General features: G+C 43.3%; 1 protein-coding gene across 1 annotated transcript in view; it reads left to right on the top strand.

Moving 5' to 3' along the window:
* ERMO2 (Sec23/Sec24 protein transport family protein) overlaps window positions 1-20348 on the top strand; it is a 50264-nt gene extending 29916 nt beyond the window's left edge. Inside the window, exons 9-12 of the mRNA XM_087678204.1 lie at window positions 4427-4554; window positions 4647-4972; window positions 5067-5249; window positions 19648-20348. Coding sequence (XP_087534330.1) covers window positions 4427-4554; window positions 4647-4972; window positions 5067-5249; window positions 19648-19881 — 871 coding nt within the window. The 3' untranslated portion in view covers window positions 19882-20348. The remainder of the gene's footprint in view (window positions 1-4426; window positions 4555-4646; window positions 4973-5066; window positions 5250-19647) is intronic.
* Window positions 20349-20817: the final 469 nt, after the last annotated feature.

Raw genomic sequence — 20817 nt, 5'->3', positions numbered from 1 at the left:
TTCCGAGCCTTCCACTGTGGAGGAGGCTCTTGCACAGGATATTTGGAGACAGGCTATGCAGGCCGAGCTCGATTCCATCGAGCGAAACCATACGTGGGAGCTTGTTCCGTGTCCCGCGAAACGGAAGGTGATTGGTGTGAAATGGGTCTTTAAGACCAAGTATCTTGCAGATGGCTCCTTGGACAAGCATAAGGCTAGGCTTGTTGCCAAGGGTTTTGCACAGCGTGTAGGGTTGGACTACTTCGAGACTTTTGCTCCTACAGCCAGGATGTCCACCATCCGAGTTCTTTTGGCTCTTGCTGCTCACCACCGTTGGCCTGTCTATCAGATGGACGTCAAGTCTGCTTTTCTGAATGGCGTTCTTGAGGAGGAGATTTATGTTTCACAGCCTCCTGGTTTTCTTGTGCAGGGGAAGGAAGATCATGTCTACAGGCTGCGGAAGGCTCTTTATGGCCTAAAGCAGGCTCCTCGTGCTTGGTACCAGCGGATTGACCGCTTCTTTCTACAGAGTGGCTTTGCGCGCTCCGCTTATGATCCCAACCTCTACTTACAGGTTGTGGATTCTCTTTCGGTGTTCCTTATCTTGTATGTGGATGATCTTATCATTACAGGGAGCGACACTCAGCAGGTGGAGCATACACGGTCCATTCTTCAGCAGGAGTTTGACATGACGGATCTAGGGATCCTTCACTTCTTTCTAGGCCTGGAGATCTATCAGATGGCACAGGGCATTTTTATCTCGCAGCACAGGTACATCTCCGAGCTTCTTTCGGAGTTTGATATGGCTGAGTGTCGGCCTATCTCATGCCCCATGGACCCCGAGTCCAAGCTTTTGACAGCTGGAGTTCCTCTTACCGATCCCACCCGTTACAGGTGCCTTGTCGGCTCTCTTATCTGGCTGCTTCACACTCGGCCGGATATCTCTTTTGTGGTGGCTTTATTGTCTTCTTTTATGCAGACTCCTACCCAGGATCACTGGCAGGCGGCCTTGCGGGTTCTTCGCTATTTACAGGGGACTCGATCCTTCGGGATCATGTATGGAGATGGGATTACCCTTTCTGGATGGAGTGATTCTGATTGGGCAGGTGATGTGGATTCAAGACGATCCACTACAGGTTATGCTTTCACCCTTGGATTTGGTGCTGTCTCTTGGAGCAGCAAGAAGCAGCCTACTGTGGCACTTTCTTCTACAGAGGCTGAGTATCGGGCCCTATGTTCGACTGCTATGGAGGCAGTTTGGCTCCGTCGCTTACTCGCGGAGATTGGCTTTTCCCAGACCGGACCTACGGAGCTGCGCGTGGATAACCAGAGTGCTCTTGCTCTGGCCAAGAACCCGGTGTTTCATGCTCGCACGAAGCACATTGAGGTTCAGTATCACTATGTTCGAGAGCGGATCGTGGATTCGGAGCTGGTGGTGGTCTATTGTCCTACGGCGGACAATGCAGCTGATCTCTTTACAAAGCCTTTGCCTCAAGCTTCTTTGCTTCATCACATGCGGTTCTTGGGTCTTCAGACTCTCCCAGGAGTTGAGAGGGGGTGTTAGCCTGCTCTTTATCATTCTCAGTCTGTCATCTCCTGGTTGTGAGCTCCTGTCAGAGTCTGACAGGAGACAGAGGAGCTCTGTCAGTTCATTTAGTGGCTGTCCTGTTTATACAGCAGCCTGTGGGTGTCATACAGCCCAAACTGGGCTGTTTTTTGTGCAGTCTGCCCATTTTCTGGGCAGTCGGCCAGATCGGCCAGATCTGGCTGGTCGGCCAAATCTGGCCAGGTCAGCCAGATTTGGCTGGTCGGCCAGTTTTCTGGCCTGGGGGCTATATATAGCAGCCCCCCCAGTCATTCCAGCATCGTGCTCTGCAGGTTCAGCACTGCCTCCGTCATCTCCGTCTCCGGCATTGGTGCTGCCACTGCTTCCAGTCTGTCCTGGTCCCCTCACTGACGCTCCGGGCTGCGTGCAGGGACTGCTCTGTCCATTTCAGTGTATTCAGCATTCATCTCAGTCAGTGCAGACTTTCTTCCTTCATTCTCTGCTTTCTCTCTCCTCTCCTCTGTGTTCGTGTTCTTCTTCCGTTGCGCACTCTCACACCATGGACATATTTGATAGTTTGCAACTTAGCTATTGCATGCAATGAGGAACTTGTCTCCTTACATGGTCCTTTACAAGATGAGCATTGGATGGCAACTGTGCAGGTAGAAATAGACTCTATTCATAAAAATGGCACATGGGAGTTATGTGACTTGCATCTTAGCAAGCGTGCTATAGGCATAGAGTGGGTTTATGAATTAAAACATAGATCTGATTGTAGCATTGATCTCTACAAGGCACATCTTGTTTCCAAAGGGTATGTCTACAGCATGGGATTGACTATGTTGAGATGTTTGCATCCACTTGTATTTTGATTGGCACGTGCATCAGTTGGATGTGAAGATTGCTTTTCTAAATGGCGATCTTCATGAGGAGGTTATGTTGCACAACCTCCTGGCTTTGTTCAGAAAGACTCAGAAAGCAAAGTGTGCCACTTGCATAAGGCCTTCTATGGTTTAAAGCAGACACCTAGGGCATGGCATGAAAGGATACATCCATATTTGATTTCTCTTGGCTTTAGTAATTCACACATTGAAAGCACACTTTATGTCCGCTAAGATAGGGGTAACCTCTTGATTCTCATTCTTTATGTGGATGATATGTTGTTGACTAGACCTCATGAGACAGAGATTTTAGCCTTAAAAAGCTGAATTACAGCATGCTTTTGATATAACAGATCTTGGCCACTTGCACTACTAGTCTTCATACAGTTTATTGCAATTGAGCAGGGTATTATTTTATGACAGTCTTAAGTACATTGGGCAGCTCCTTGAGCGTTTTCAGATGCAAGACTGCAAGCGTATCTCTAGTATTTGGAACATAGAGGACTTCAGCTTGCAGAATCCTATATACTAGGAACAAGTGGAATCGTGCCCTATGGATTGTCATCAACAATGATGTTGACTGTCGGTCAAAGGTCATCTTGCAGGTTGTGTGGTGAATGGTGGATCTTTTGAGAACTTGATTCAACACTAGTTTGTTTAGGAGTACCATCTCGAATCAACTAATGGGCAAGATGAGCAGGATTTGGCTGTGCTAGCCATGGAGTGTGAACAAGGGATTAGGTATATGCCTTGAAGTGGAATTTTCAAGTTCAAAGCAGACCTCAGTAGGAGGATACTGGGGTGGTTCCTAGTTGCTGGCTTAAAAGCTTCTTAAGGGATTTTGGCTCCAGCCTCCCTTAGGCTAGAGCTTTGTGGCTGTCTTCAAGAAGCTTGCATGTTCACAAATTTGGACAAGTGCAGCACTGCTGACCAGCTGCAGCTCTAGTGGGGGCACTTGTAGTGCACTTGATGACAAGCATGTAGTGGGGAGAATGTAGTGCCTTGATGATGAGCAGGCAGTCTGATGGCCAGATCTGCTGATGTGACAAACAGGTGGTATGATTCCTGGATGGCAATATTGTTGGTCATGGCGACATGTTGGCAGTTTCGTTGTTTGGTCGGGCTTATCAAAGTGACCTTTTATTTTGATGATGTGGCAGATATACTTTGAGGATATAGAGTGCGGGAGTGTGCTGGATAGCAGACGGAGCTGGAATGCAGTGCAGATATGCTGCTAGGAGCCTTACCTTGTAATATATGGGTAGAGGATAATTTCTGCCTTTGGGTTCTTTTATTATTTTCTGAGTTGGGTATTTAGGACTCGTGTATTACACCAGCCAACATGCAAATACTTCCTCTGCAATATAACGTTCTTTATTGTTGAGAATGTTGATCATAAACATAGAGGAGTTTCCTGTTACCTTGTACATGGTTAACAACTCCACACAGCAGCATTTTATGCACAGGAAATTCTCTAGCAGGCAAGAGTAAGTGAAACAGGAAGTCTCTTTGGAAACTTTTTATCGGCTGGCTGGCAATCGGGCTTGTGATTGGACTAATGCCAGTTTGGTGGATTGTGTACTCTACTTGACAATTGCATGTGGTATATCTGGAGGGTTCAGTGAATCTGGATTGCCTGGTGAGTTTCTGGATAGTTCATGGCTACTTCATATGAGGTTGGGTGTGGTTTTACATGTAAGACCTGTGATGGATGCTGCTATTGAAATTGCAATCAGCCTTTCAGCAATTAGTTTATATCCCTTAAAAAGCCAGAAAATCTTGTTCATTATTAAAATAATATGGTACCATTTCTGTTATATTTAAACCACAAAAGGTCAGGGAGGTATCTTATTTTTGATGGTTTCTGGTGCATGTATCTGTCAACTTTTGCTTGTTTATTGTATGCATCATGTTCTCCTTGAGGGCATGCTCTGTATTCTCTCCTGAGGACAGCTTGACAGGTGAATGTATATGTGATCTGTTTTCTCCCCTGAGAGGTTTACTTGACTTATCAAATAAGATATACGTCATCCAATGGAGAAAGACGCATCAGAATACATACATTGGCAGCTCCTATTGTATCTGAACTGAATGAAATGTACCGTACTGCTGACACAGGTGCTATCGTGATGCTGATGAGTAGGCTAGGTATGCTGCTGGGTACATGTCCCTTTGGTGAGTGGCCTCAATAATGTGGAGGGACAAACATTAACACTTTTTTGCTGTTTCTTTGTTCACAGCGATTGAAAAATCACTGGTTTCAAAGCTAGATGACGTGCGCCAGCAATTGGTACAGGCCAGGCTAGTTCGTGCATTACGTGAATATCGTAATATACATGGTGTACAATATCCTTTGTCTGGGCGGCTTATTTACCCTGAGTCATTGAAATTCTTACCCCTTTATTGTTTGGCTTTATATAAATCCCTTCCTTTCCGGGGAGGATATGGAGATGCCACATTAGATGATCGCTCAGCTGCTTGTTTTGACATGATGGTCATGTCTATCCCTCGACTCCAGAAGCTGCTTTATCCATCCTTGTTTCGGCTGGATGAATACCTTCTTAAGGTTAGTTCGTGTCTCGTGTATGCATGTTTGTCAAATTTCGTAGCTTTTCAAAATTCAAGTAACTCCAGTGTTGTTGGTGTCTAATGTTGTGAAGGGTGAAGCTGATCTCAAATCCATTCAGCCATTGATTTTGAGTGCTGAGAGTTTGGACTCCCGTGGAGCCTTTCTTCTAGATAATGGCTTGCACTATATTGTGTGGTTGGGAAAAATTTTACCTATAGAGCTTGTCGTTCATCTTTTGGGAGGGGAAGCTGCAAATACTGCTGATCTCAGCAAGGTACTTTATTATGTCCCTTCTACTTCCAAGTTATTTTTGTTTGTGTGAACATGTCAGTTTGCTCATTGCATTTTGAATTGCTGAAGCTAATGTCAATTACCTTAAAGCCACAAGCATTATTGTGGAGTGTGGATTGATGCAGGGAGACTGTTAACTTTTCAAAAACTTGGTGTATGACTATGTTAAGTTTGTATGGTCTGTTTGTCTGTGTGGTTTTTAGCTCAACCAGGTGTGTGTGTTAAAGTAAAGTATTGTCTCTCTCTCTCTCACAACTAGTCGGCTCTGGTGTGACAGCAGGCATAGCTGACTCACATTGACTCAGTTTTATTGTGATTGATTTGTTGCACTCAGAGCTTTTTATGGGTTCTCAGTTTTTGGTTATTTTGTTCTTTCATTGCTGTGGCAAACCTCATTTATTCTTCTCTCTTTTCTTAGCTCATGTAGTCCGAATGCCATAGAAATTCCATAAATTTGTGACCATGATCCTACTTACGGGTTGCAGAATGTGGCTACTTTAGAGACACATCTCTTTACTAACATCGGTTTAGCAGAGTGTATCACCTCATCTAGAGTGAGATAGCCTGCAGTTTGGGACAAGCGTGCAATCCAAGGCTGGGGCAGCTATGGTCAGTCAGTTGGATTCACTGGAGGGCAGAGGAGGTGCATTTGGTGTAGGTGACTGCTGCTGCTAGGGGTTCTACAGCTGGGGAAGACCATTTGTCGGTAGGTAACAACATTGTGAGCCACTTTGGCAGCAGGTGACAGCATCTTGAGGCTCTTTGAAAGCAGGTGACCTGATCTAGGTCTCCTGGACAACAGGTGACTGCTGATTACTGCTTCTTAGCCTTAATGCGAAGAAACTTTCTCTATTGCTATTTTCCTCTTCATTCTTAACAAAGTTGAAGAATTTCAGCTTTAATTTGCTGATTTCAGACCTAATTACAGCAGTAATCAGGTCTGAAATATAGTCCTAGCATTTTAGTACTGAAGGAATATTGGAATAATCATATACTAGTGCTTTGTATTAAGATCCTTTACGCTAGGTACAAGAGTCGGGAAGACGTTTTTTTCAACTTTTAAAAGTATCGCAATGGCATCTTCTTCAAGAACTAGAGCTTGGTCTGAAGCTAGTTGGGCCATCAGTCCCTTCATGTGGGAAATGAAATTTCCCAAGTCTTCTCCCTGCTTGTATTCCAAGCTGAAAAATTCGGTTTGAGGAAGATTTTGGAGTTCTTTCCTCTTTCACCATACAATTTTTCGAGCTCATCCCACTTCTCCTTTGCAATTGCAAGTTAATCAATGTGGTGGATTAAGGATTCACCCAGGTGCAACGTTATTATGGCTTGAGCTGTTTCATCATCTTCTACATCTATAGGGTTGGATGGGTCAATGGCCTTGGTTCCTTTGATGAAGGGCCAGTAACCCCTCTCTATCATTTTATATTTCACTAATACCTGCCATGGGTAAAAGTTGCTCCCATCAACTTGCAGATTTAAGGTTTTACATCAACACAAGCCGTGATAGGGTCTTATTGATTGCATAGGGCAATGGTAGTTTTTAATTCTTTACAAGGTGGGCAATAAAAGCGGAAGCAAACGAAATGATATTTAAATCAATAGATATCAGGATGAAAGTGATTTAAGAGATGAAGTGGCTATGTGTTTATAGCTTATACATAGCCTTATAAAAGAAAGATAATGCTTTAATCAAGCACTTAGTGAATGTGCTTAAGGGCTTAAAAACCTTAAGATTTTTGAATATCTGGCAAGCAAATGATGCTTTGGATTACCCTATGCTTATACTTTTGCATAGCTTTTACAATGGTATAGAAAAAATGATGAGATGTAGGTTTAGATGTTGACCATACATTTGAAACAGATGCTTGTCGACTTGTGCTACTTTAAGAGCTTCTTCCAAGTGCTAAAGAGCACTGATTTGAACAACAACCTATAGCGGCTCAATGTGTAAACACACCCTTGATACTTAGAAGCACCAGTCAACCAAGCTTATCAGATTCTTGTTGAAGAAAGGTGATTGAAGCTTAAGTAAAATCGTATGTACTCCCCGTTGCTTGAGAAAGACATTAAAGAATGAGTCTTTAGACTTGCAATGGGATCATAAGATTGTTTGAGAGTGATTAGAATCACTGTTAGTGACACACAAGGAGAAAGAACCTAAAAAAACCAAGCTTTCACCTACTTGGCTATGGCTGCCATGAAGACTGTCAATTAGGGTTTTGCTCTGTGTGAGCATCAGAGGGAGAATTATGCCTAACCCTTTTAGGTGCGGATAGGCCACTTGGGGGGCTACAAATGTCCCATGGAAGTTGCGAGCATTGTACCTCCTACATCACGCGGCCAATTGTGAACTGAGATGCTGACTAGATGTGCACTTTTTCTTGAGAAACGAGCAATGCCGGGCTCTGCCACGCCTAATGTCGAGGTTTATCGTGCTGGGATGGAATGCCTTGAGATAAGGAAAATATCTCTAGAAGAAGGTTGGAGCTAGTATGCCTTCCTTTGACCACATTAAGTCCTCCAAGTTCAATGGGTTGCAAATAGCTATGGACATTGAGAAGATAAGGTGAAGAAATGAAGGTTACTTGTGCACTTAGGTCAACATATCTCATTGTGGGAAGCTCAATGGATCAGAGGTGGCTTTGATACCATGTTAGAATATTAGAGTTGCAACATAGAGGAGTGTGCACAAGAGGGAGAAGAGAGCTCACAAAGTACAAGAAGAAGATCTTGCTCATTTAATTGCTCAAGAAGTACAATTGGTACACTCTCTCTTCTACCTTGAGAGTGACCCTTAGGGCTGTTTATATAGCCATTGGAAGCTAGGGTTAGGGTTTCACTTGTTCTCTAGTCCATTCACACCTCACCTTTCCTCATGCATCCTTGCTTACATAGGGTTCACATGCTATACTTCTAACACCACAATGGTGGTATCAACATGTAATGCATCCTTTGATTCTCTCCTCACGCAAATTAAGTTGATAGATTCCCCTTGTAATGCATCCTCTGATTCTCTCCTCACGCAAATTAAGTTGATAGATTCCCCTTGTACAAAGTACTAGTGACAATGAGGGTATCTGCATCACTATAGTTATAGACGTTGTATCAATCCATGTGGAATTTGACCACAAAACCAACACATGCAATGGCTGAAAAAAGCAAGTTTTTCTTTATGCTTCGCATATACAAGACCTTTTCAAGCATGATAGTTTTCCCATCCATTGCAATAATGGGATGATCAATGCTTTAACTGGCATACGAAATATTGTTTGACATACAATTGATCCCTCCTTTTGTACATTTGCATATGATACAAGTCACTAAAGGACATTATGTACTTAGAAGTGCCATTGTCAAAATACCAAGTGCTGCAATTTTCAGCAATGGAAAGACCATGCTCATATGAAGAAGAATCATGCACAACCGCACATTTGGCAAGCTTACACATTCTTCTTCATATGAGCATGAACAAAGGCATAAGACTAACCAATGTGTAAGCTTGCCAAATGTGCGGTTGCATCCTTTGCATTTGCTGAATTTTTAGCAACACTCATGCTCGATTGTTTCTTCTTTTCACTTGCTATCCTCTTTTTGCATTCTTCAATAACATGGTCCTTCTTCCTACAATAATTGCACCTCTTTTTCTTAGCTCCATCATCCTTGGTGCTCGAGGAGTCCATAGAAGAAGCTGTTTTGCTTTTTTCTTTGGAGTTGGAGGGTTGCCACAACTTCCCATTTGTTGCGATGGCTGGCTGCAAATGCTTGATTATCCATACTTATATTATAGCAATTCAGCCTTGATTGTTGTTCTTGCAACAATAGTGATACCAATGCATCAAATGTGTAAACATTAGCATCTCTCTTTGCAAGTAAATGGAGTGTAGTGGCAAAACTCTGATAAGTATAAGGTAGACCAGCCAAGATCGTAGATAAAGAGATGCATCGGGAATGATTTCATCAATATTAGCAAGCTGCTCCGTAATGTCCTTGATAGGTGTAATGGATGCATCCATAGAATCACCTTGTGTCATGTGCCCCATCTCAAGTTGCTTACACATATAGGCTATACGAGCCTCCTTGCGTACTTGATACAATGAGGCAAGCTTATCCCAAGCATCCTTGGCCGTTGTGCACAACCGAATATGCGGGATAATCTGTTTTTTGCACGAAAGTGCAATCAAAGCATGAGCTTGGGCATCACGTTTATCCTATTTCAACTAATCTATGTGGAAGTTGTAGGGGGAGTTGGAGGTGAAGATCCACTGGTGATTGTGGATGAGCCGATAGAAATTGTGACATTCTGTGTAGCAAGGCCTGTAGGCCTAACTTATGAACCACATACATAACCCCAAAGTTGCTTGGCAACAAGTACATGCTTCATCATGTATGTCCACATGGGATAATTAGTGTTGTCTAATCTGTTGGAGTCCCCAAACATGTCAAGCAAATCATTTTGCTCAACCATTGTTGACTAAAATTTCAGGTTTTTTTGTAATCAATTGCTGTCCAAAGTACAAATGCAGTTACATCATAAAAATAAAGCAAAGAAAAGACAAAAAACTCACAATTTTTGGAAAATTGATGGTGTTGATGAAGAATTTTCAGCCGAAAGGGCTTCAATGTGTGTGAATGTCGATGTAGAAGGTGTAATTGGTCTCAATGTTGATGAATTTGGAAAAATTTTGCAAAAGCTCCTAATTTAATTGGTGAAATTGGAGGTCGAACATGAAAAGCCCCAAATTTTGGCTCAAGACCAAGCAATTTCTAAGCACTGAGTGCAAAATCCCCAAAAATTTTGTGAGAAGCCCCAAAATTTTGGAAGACATTTGGGGGAAATTCATATCTGCTGCAAAATCCCTAAATTTTGTGCTTCACAGGGGCATTGCATGCAAATAGGAGCAATTTAAAGGGATTAATGCTAATTAAGGCTTAGATATTTGAATTTTAAAAAAAGATTTTAATCTAGGCGTGAAGAGAGTTGTCAAGGTGTCGTGACATGGTTGCTCGCAATTAATATGTGAGCTGCAAGCACAAATGGGGACTCTCTGGTGTCAGATTTGCGGGTGTGTGGTGAGTTGTCATGAGTGATGCGATAGGCAACACCTTTGCGACAACTCAATGGGGTAGTGATGGGTAAAACGGCATGTGGAGTAGGCGTTGGGGTAGCAACAGGTTTGACAATGTGTGGAGGAGGCGTCGGATAGGGCTGTCACCTTGATGTTGTAGGATTGGTGGCTCTTGATGGTAGGTCAGACGGCACAGGAGTATTTAGTACCACACCCATTGATGGGTGAATCTTCTCCAGCTAGAAGGTAAAAACTGCTTGCGAGTTAAGGGAGCATTCACACTAGAACTTAGGAGGAATACGATAAGTGTAACAAGCCGAAGTCTTTCTTTTTCTCCTTTGCTAATCTCTTTCTGCATTCATCTATGTGGTGGCCGGGCTTCTTGTAGTAGTGACATTTACTCTTCTTTTTTCCTTTGTCGGGAGTATCTTGGGCAGCTTTGCCAGATGGCGGTTCCACATCAGCCTTGAGCTGATTTTTCACATGTTGCTTGCCTTTGCCTTTGCCTTTATACTTAGAAAGCATAGCTACATTAGCTAATCTCATAGCCATATTCTTTTGAGTCTTCTTTTTTTCTACAAGAGCTTGGTTAACTCCATGAACGTTAGCGACTGTTGTGCCTCCCTCAAGGATAAATTAAATGAAGTATGGAAACTAAGATAAGACTTTGGAAGAGAGTCGAGAGTGACGTTGACCATCTCTGCATCGAGTATCACCTCATCAATATTCAATAGTTGCTCTCTCAATTCCGATATGTAGGTAAGATGATTTGTCATGCCATCATCCTCATCCATATGTGCATTTTCCAACTCTCTTCTGAAGTAAGTGATTTTGGCCTCATTTGTAGCTGCAAACTTGTGCTCAAGGATATCCTATGTGGCCTTCGAGGTCTTACAAGACTGAATATGAGGTATTATTGCTGTTTTGATTGATAGAGCAATTACAAACAAGGCATGTGCATCTTTGGAGTCCCAGTTCCTTTGCTCATTTGTAGGAGGAATGAGGGCAGTAGTGGCAGTTGGTTGTCCTCTAGCACCTCTGTAAAGCGTTTGAGGAGCAATCCCTCCTAGTCTAGCCAAATCACCAGTCACAAAATCCCAAAGACCTTTAGCAACCAACAAATTGCACACCATGAAACTCCACAGGGAGTAATTGGTGCCATCCAATTTGTCCTCTCGAGTAAAGATGCCCCAAATGTTGCTTTGATTGCTGTGACCCTGATGTGCCATTGCTACAATAAAATGTACAAAATCTGCAACAAAACACTTCCAAGCTGAAGTGCATAATGTACTCCCACAAGTACCGAAATCCTGACACCGGATAGAGAATGCAATCTCAAAACTGTCCTAAAACTATCTCAAAATAAATTCTGTCTGAAATGCCTTGTAAAGCGTGCCAAATCTGCACAGAACAGCAATGCACTGCTGTACCGTGGAATGCGTGCCTAGAAACTGAATTTTGGCAATTTAGTGCTGTAAATCCCGAATTTTGCACAAATTTCTGTGCTCAGACTGTATTAATCAGCAAATGAATGCTGTACTTGTGCCTATTTGCTGCCTTGGGATGCGTCAAATGCAAAACCCAACTTTTCTTGAAGAATTATTGAGAAATTAAAGATATTTTATACTTGTAGTCTTACAATTTGATGGAATGTTGCCTCGAGATGCGGATTGATTGGAACCGGCAACTTTATTGCACCTCCGGGTGCGTGCCAAACCCAACAATCACAAAAGCCCCGAATTTCTCGAGGAAATATTGAAGAAATTGCTCAATGTTAGGGATTTTGGTGAAGATGTATGCACATGACCTCAAATCGGGCAAAAGCTCCAAATTTTCGAGTCCTCTAGAGTCTAACCTCCTCAAGATGTGTGTTGAATGATTTGAGATGAGTAGATGGATTGGCCCTGTTGTGAGCACATGGCTGAGGAGGGCACTTGGTGGAGCTTGGCGTGGTGGCGTAAGAGGGTGTTGAGGCAGCGGGCAGAGGCTAGCAAGAGCAGGGGCAACGTTGGGTGGCTGCACATAGCTGGTGGCGACAAGGTCGAAATGCAAGATGCAAGGTCAGGGCGTGCAACAGTAGGTGGCATAGCTGAGGTAGATGATGGCAAGGTAGAGGGTGCATAGGGTGGTGGTTGTTGAGAAATTGCAGGGGAGTTGCGCATTGGCAAGAGTCAAAGCAGGTGGTTCCTTGGGCGAAGTAGGGGAAAGCATGACAAGGCAACATAGTAAGACATTGGCAGTGGATAGGGTGGCGCATAGGAGTTGGCATTGTTGCAGCTCCTTCCTTTTAGTTACTCCTTGTGAATAGAAAACCAGTGGCAGTAACCTTAGTTCCTTCTCAGCGAAAAACAGAGCTGGTGGCAGTTGTTGAGCTAAAATGCATTAGCTTGGCTGAAACAACCCCAAAATATGCTTAATTAATGAAGAAAACCTCTTATTTTAAAAAGAAATGCGATCCTAGAGAGTTACTGTGTCCCACATGCAAAACCCTAATTTGAGTGCCCTAAACTTTCTATAAATATGCATGCAGCCCACCACTCTCCCTTAATCTCGTTTTTGCAAGTTTCAAGAGCCATATCTCTGCTGCCCACACCCCATTCGTGGAGGACATCGTGGTCAAAGCTTCCATCATGCACTTGTTATCATTTGGCGGCTGCTGATTCTAGCCTTTCATGCTTGTTTGTTGTTGTCGCTGGGTTGTGGAGCGGTGGCTGCATCCTCATCATCTGCTTTTCTACACTTAGTAGTCATTGAGAACTCTACACCGAAGACTTCTGATGCTACGATGACAGCTCCCCAGGCTCGAGAGTAGATTGTGGATAGTGGTGCCTCATGGCACATGACTCCTTCTACCATTGGTGTTACCCATTTGCGACCTTCGCGTGGGCGGATTCTCATTGGAGACAACTCTTCTGTGTCTATTGCTCGGCGGGGTGAGATGCAGCTTATTCCAAATGGACGTGGTGGTATCCACACTTTCGAGGTGTTGCATGTGCCAGACTTGGGGTATCATTTACTTTTGGTCCATAAGATTTGTGCTCTTGGCCTCTCGGTGGAGTTTGACAGTGATACTGTTTGAGTCCTTGATCGTGGATTGAGGACGGTTCTCTCTGCAGGGTGTGAGGAGAATGGTATCTACAAATTGAAGTCTTCTACAGCTCTTACCTCTCTTCTTCTTACTTCTCAGACACAGTCCGAGCTATGGCATGCTTGGTTTGGCCACCTGAACTATGAGTATCTTCGGAAGGTGTCGCGAGGACCGTTTGTTCGAGGTTTGCCGGACATAGTGGTGAGCCATCAACCATGTGTCTTCTGCATTTGTGGAAAACGGCATCGGGATGCGATTCCCGATAAAGCTTCGCGGCGGTCTACTTCACCTTTGGAGCTTGTATCTACGGATCTTTGTGGCCCGATGAGGACTGAGTCCCTGAAGGGGAGCTTGTACTTCATGTTGATTGTAGATGACTACAGCAGGATGACATGGGCCTATTTCTTGGCATTGAAGTTGGAGGCTTTTTCTCACTTCAAGGATTGGCTTCTCTTTGAGGAAAATTGATGTGGCCCGGCGATTGAAGACCTTGCGTTCAGACAGGGTGGTGAATTTATGTCTAATGAGTTTGCTCGTTTTTGTGCAGATAGGGGCATTTACCAGGAGTTTGCTAACACTAATACTCCTCAAGAGAATGGCATCTTGGAGTGGAAGAATCGAAGTGTGATTGAGATGGTGCGCACCATGATGGAGCACTAACAGGCACCTTAGTTTCTGTGGGCCGAGGCAGTGGCTACTGCAGCTCACATTCTCAATCGATCTCCCACTTCGGCCGTTGACAGGATGACTCCTTTTGAAGCTTACTTTGGGACTAAGCCTGATGTCTCTTATTTTAGGATCTTTGGGTTTGACGACAATGTGCACATTCCGAAGATGCAGCGTGACAAATTTGAGGTGGCTTCCCGACGACAGGTTTTTGTTGGTTACAACTCCCAATCCCAAGGTTATTGTCTGTTTGATCCCGTCAATCGGGATGTCTACACGTGCCGAGATGTGCAGTTCGTGGAAGTTCCGGCCACGGAGGGGGGTGAGGAGCACCCCGTCCTTGGAGATCTAGGGGAGAGTTGGGCTCTTGAGACAGTTCCTTTGGAGCCAGAGCCTTCTGATGGGGATTCTTCTTCTGATTCAGAGTCTTTCCTTCCATCGGCCACCCCAATGGAGCTTCTGCCAGTGGATGTACCCGAGTCTTTAGCAGATGGAGAGTGACGGGGAGAAATCCAGCCTCCTCCTCGTTGGGCCCGTGACACACTCTGAGATTGAGGGATCGAGGGGGTCCTTGAGGAGTGGGAACCTTAGGATGGACCGTAGAGGCCACGGAAAAAGCAGGCACATTCTACGGAGCTTGTTGCTCTAACTATTGTTTGATGACCCGTGTTATGCAGGATCGAGAGCCCACTTCAGTGAAGGAGGCTTTGCAGTCTGATCATTGGCGGAAGGCTATGGAAGCCGAGTTGGAGGCTATTGAGAGGAATGACACTTGGTCTCTTGTGTCTCGTTCCTCTCACAAGAAGGTGATTGGTGTCAAGTGGGTCTTCAAGACTAAGTACCTTAGCAATGGCTCTTTGGACAAGCACAAGGTTTGCCTTGTTGCTAAAGGTTTTGCTCAGTGCCCAGGCATTGACTTCCATGATACCTTTGCCCCCTCTGCTCGTATGGCGACTATTTGTGCTGTTCTTGCCTTAGCTGGCCATAGGAGCTGGCCTATCTATCAGTTGGATGTGAAGTCGGCCTTTCTCAATGGTTACTTGCAGGAGGAGATCTATGTTGAGCAGCCTCCTGGCTTTGGATCCTCGGATGGGAAAGTTTACAGGTTGAAGAAGGCCTTGTACGACCTCAAGCAGGCTCCGTGTGCATGGAATGAGAAGATCAACTTGTTTCTTTGGTCAAAGTTGGGATATTGGCGCTCCCAGGCCTATACACAACTTTATGTGCACACTTCTGAGGTTGGTTGTGTGTTGTATGTTGATGATTTGATTCTGACAGGGGATAACGCACAGAAGGTCCGAGAGACCAGGATAGCTTTACATCAGACGTTCGAGATGACAGATTTGGGGCTTCTTTATTTCTTCTTGGGTCACGAGATTTATTCGTCTTAGAGGGGGATTTTCATCTCTCAGCAGAGATATATTAAAGAGCTCTTGGTGACTTTTGAGATGGAGACTTGTCAGCCCATTTCTACTCCTATGGATCGGAATTGGAAGGCCACTTTACACTCAGATTCTCCCTCGAGAGATGCTTTCCGCTACCGTTAGTTGATTGGATCCTTGATTTGGCTTCTCAACACTTGTGTTGATCTTTGTTTTGGTGTGGGTCTTTTGGCGGGGTTCATGAGTAAACCCAAACAGGTGCATTGGCAGGCTGCCTTGAGGATTCTTCGGTTTTTGAGGGGGACCTCTGACTTAGGGATTTCTTATCCAGCAGGTACAGATGCTTTAGATCTTGTTTTTGCAGGTTGGAGTGACTCGGATTAGGCTAGCGATGTGGACCTCCGGCGGTCTACTACAGGCTAGTGTTTTACCTTCGGTACATGTGTTATCTCTTGGAGTAGCAAGAAATAGCCCATGGTAGTCCTTTCCTCTACTGAGGTGGAGTATCGGGTTGCGTCTTCTACCACATGTGAGGTTGTGTGGCTTCGGAGATTGTTGGAGGAGCTTGGCTGCCCCCAGACTTGTCCTACTCTTCTGCGGTGCAACAATGAGAGTTGCATTGCCTTGGTACAGAATCTTGTATTCCATGCCCGGACGAAGCACATTGAGATCCAATATCACTTTATTGGGGAGAAGCTTTTGGATGGGACCATTGATGTGGAGTACTGCAAGATGGAGGATAATCCTGCAGATTTGTTCACGAAGGCGCTTCCCCAGGCTCTTCTTAGCATCATTCCAGATCCCTCAGTGTTTTGGCCTGTCCAAGATCTGAGGGGGGGTGTTAGACAGTCATTTCCTGGACAGTTGTATGGCCACAATGCCACGTCAGTAGAGTACGGCAAGGTGACACGTTAGCAGGTAGTGCCACGTCAGCGCAGAGGACACGTCAGCAGTCGTACGGTTTTTAGTCTGCAGTGAGACAGTTTTTCTACAGTCGGTTGTATTTAATGCAGTCGACTTGGTGCTGGGTATTTTTTATTTCTTGGCTATATATATAGCCAGTTGGTGGCACACTCTCTCATTCATTCTGATCTTGAGATCTGTCAGAGTTGGTCATTTCTGCACTCTTATACAGTATACTACACTGCAGATTTTGTGTGTTATAGTGTCTCCTTTTCTCTCTCCCTCTTTTCTCTGTGTTCACTCTTTCTCAGTCTTTGTCCTACACTTCGGCATTGTTGCACTCTGACATTGGGTCCCACACTGTGAAATAATTAACTTGCGCCTCACATGTGTAAGTCACATTAGCACACATTAACTTTTAATCAAATGCTAAGAAAAGCAATGAAATTTCACGTCCTCATGACATAGGAATTCGCCAACAGATTTGGTCCGCGTAGGACCACAAATATCACTCTGAAGAAGATGCAAAATAGATGGAGAATGAACATGAGAATCCTTAGGAAAGGAAAATCAATGCATCTTACCTAGTAAACAACTTTCACAAATGTGGTTCATAGCAAATGGATTTTTGGAAGATCTCTAATCATATCCTTTGACTAGAGCTTCATCAATGCTCGATAATTAATGTGACCAAGCTTCTGATCCCATAAATGTGTATCATGAAAGGATTCCTTTGTAAATAAGGCACGATCAATAGGATTTTCAGCAAGCTGTTGATCATATGTATCAAGATGATAGAGATCTTTAGTAAGGGTGCCTATCAAGTCAATGGAAGAAGAAACTTGATCATCATATATCGCACATGGGGGACCATAAAAATGATGCAAAACCTTAAAGTTGCAATTGTTGAAATGAAAATAAGATTCTTTTTGATGTGGGGACATAGAGATCATTGTGCAATGTTAAAGGGGTGCTTGCAATAGAGAAAACTTGCATATGACCAATGTCTTTAATTGCATAAGAGGCTTTGTTAGCACACGTGATTGTGCCTCCTTAGGGACATGAGAGAGAGAAAAATAATCTTGGGTAAGAGGTGATGTGCTTAGATGCATCACTGTCGCAATACCAAGTAGAAGCTGCATCAGTTATAGATATTAGAAAAGCAAATATCATGAATAGAAGGATTATACTAACACCGAATGAAAAAAGTATAATCCTTAAATTGACAATAGTTCACAGTCTCATGTGTGAGAGCAAGACAAGACTCCTCCTTCTTCTCCAATGCAATGCACTTACAACATCCATGCCTTGTCTTTCGGCAATAATTACACCTCTTGGATTTGTTGATTGTACCCTTTGAAGGGTTGGTAGAGGATGGATCAGCATGGAAGGATATCTTTGATGGAAAAGGAGTGGAATTAAAAGGAGGACCAGCATGAAAGTTTGCTGATTTTGATTAGGAGGCTTGTTTTTTACTTTCGGTTTGGCTTTTCCGCAATGATGGGTGGAAAAGACTTGTTTGGTCACCATAGTGGCATAGCGGTTGAGATGGTGTTGTTCTTCCTACTACAAAAGAGAGAAGTTGGTTGAAATTGTAGGTAATTTGGTTGCCCATGGTTACCAACCACATGGCATCAAAACCTTGATATGACTCTGGTAGGCCATTAAGAGTGATGGAAAGAAGTTGATTATTTGGGACCTTTTCATCGATATTTGATACTTGTTCAATAAGATCTTTGATGCAGATGAGATAGGCATCCATGTTACCTTCTCCTTCCATGCGAACGTCTTCCAGTTGCTTAGATAGGTAAGCAATGCCCATTTTATTGCACACTTGATATAATGATGCAAGCTTATCCCATGAATCCTTGGTTGTCTTGCACAATTGAAAATGTGAAATGATGGTTCTCTTTACGGATAAAGTAATTAGGGCACGTGCTTGGGTGTCACGGCCATTCCATCGAATTTGCTCTTGAGCAAGAGGCAATGTGGAAGAGGACGATGATTCGTCTTGATGCAGAGGCAAGAGGTAGTGCCGGTGTTGGAGAAGCCGGCCAGTGTTGTTGACAATATGCCATAAATTCTGTGACAAGAACATGCTGTTGGTGCATCTTTGTAATCATGATCAAATCCTGATTCTCCATCACCTTCTCTACCCTCGGATGTGTTTGCAGTGAGCTGTACAGTTTCATATTGTCATTTGTATATTTGGAGTGTGTGTCATAGGCCAAGTCCTAGTCAATCGCTTTGACATCAATGATGACTCAAACATTGCCTTTTTTCCTTGTTTCTCGGCGTTAATTATTCTAGGCATGTTGGCGCACCGATGCTTCACTCGCATTTTGGTGAGGTCATTGTCTATGTAGATAGGGTCTCCTGGTGGTTGGTGTGTACATGATTGTTGGCTCATCAGAAATGAAACCTTAGATGCCCAGTTGGGACTATGGTGTTGCTAGTGTAGTGGTACATGCCAAAATGTATTGGTACGGTGTCACCTTGTTCCAAGCTCTAGTTCTGCTTGTTCCAGGCCTTTGGTTCACCATTATCAACAGTTGCTGTCCATTAAGGGCTGCATCACTAGCCCTCCGGGGATTGAAGAGAAGCAGCCATGTGGATGTTGTGGAGGGCTTGTGTAATGCCATGCTTGGAGCAGGGAGCTTATGTGCTCTTGTGATCTTACTCTGATCAGTACAACTGTTAGGGAGTCGTACAGTGTGGGTGGTTGCAACTATCCTGATTGGTGTGCAGGCCTTTTGGTCACTTTGTCCATATTACACCCTTTTAGTCCAGTCTGCAGCTATTGAGCATGATAGCTTGGAGGGTTTACTTATAACTCATATATATGTAAGCATAGCATGTTATTTCAACATAAGGAAATTCTAAGGTCTCCTTTTTAAATATTTTTACCCTTAAGAGGACCATACAATAGAGAAATACGTATTTTATTGATGGTAAATTTACAAAGAAAGGGTCTTAAAAACAGGCCTTGAATGCACTGATATGTAGGCCTCAGGGTTTCCCCCCCAAAAAAAAGCCACCCCAACCAAGAAAAGGGAAAAAACAGGTGTGGAATGCCTTCCAGTTGTGCGTGTGCTTATATTTGTACTTGCTACCTAGGATTTAAACGGTGACTCCTTTCCAAGACATTTATTGTGTTTGTTCAATCTAGTGTTATATCTTTATCACTCACAGTTGTTAGATGGTGTTGCATGCAGTGTTTCTTACTATTTACAGTCAGGAAATCATATCTAAGAACTTTGACTTGGATTGGTACAGGTGGTAATTTCTGAGCAAAACAATATTTTTTCAAAGCGATTTGTGAACTTCTTGAATTCTAGAAGAAAGAACAATCCAGCTGTCTACCAGCAGTGCCTGCTTGTTAGACAAGGTGATCAGCCAAAGGAGGGTTTCTTGCTGTTGCTCAACCTAGTAGAGGATCGGACAATGGGTTCTATTGGTTATGCTGATTGGATGGTGCAAATCTATCGTCAAGTGCAACAAAAGTCATGACATAACCACTAACTTGGGAGCAGGGGCAAAGTAGATTGCAGTCTACTGTTGTAATTTTTCTTTTTCTTTCTTGATTTTTTCTCATCCTATCAAAGGAGGACTTTTGTATAGAGAAGAGATTTTTGACATGGCATATAATTTTGTTGTAGAACCCCACATTTGGGTGCTAATGCCTGTAGAATAACCTAGAAAGAGGACTTAATCAATGCGTTATTCTGAGTGTGGCAGTTGAGATCTGCTAATGCCTGTAGAATAACCTAGAAAGAGGACTTATATCAATGCGTCATTCTGAGAGTAGCAGAACTGTGTAGAGATGTTATTCCCCGAGCCTTTTAGTGTTGCAATTGATTTTTGATAACTGATTGTTATCAGTTACTTGCCAGAGCCTTTGTCTGCTGATGTCACTGTCTGATGTTGTCATAGCAGATTTTGGACATATTTTGAACAGAAAGTTTGATCTTTAAAGAGATCCTGCACCACTATGATGTGGGTGGTTCTTTATGTACAGTTAAAGTTGTTTTGTAAATAAAGTGTGTTATGGTGTGACACAAAAGATGTGTCGATCATCTCGTAGCATTTTTTGATTGCTAGTCGAAGTGCGAAGGAGCAGCACTGCACTTCAAACAGACATATACTGTATATGAATATCTATAGAAATATTGTCAGATACAAAATCCACTTGTCTTGTTACATAGATGTTCATAGAAATAGAATACTAGCGATTTTTTAAGGGGGATTGATCTTGTGTACAGTCTTGCTGGCTTGCACAGACCACGAGGATGTTTGTGTTCAATTGTAACTACATTTCTTTGTTTTCAAACTCTACGACAATCTTGAAGCATTCGGTCATTATTTTAATAACCATATCCAATAACTTTTGAAGCCATGGTCATTGTAGCTAAAGATTTTTTAAAATTGGTATGAAAATTAAAACAA

Source organism: Lygodium microphyllum, chromosome 5, assembly GCF_053477565.2.
Source record: "Lygodium microphyllum isolate KBCC chromosome 5, Lygodium_microphyllum_v1.1.10, whole genome shotgun sequence".
Classification (NCBI taxonomy): Eukaryota; Viridiplantae; Streptophyta; class Polypodiopsida; order Schizaeales; family Lygodiaceae; genus Lygodium; species Lygodium microphyllum.
Note: the sequence above shows the minus strand (reverse complement) of the source record. Positions and strands in the feature narration are given on the sequence as shown.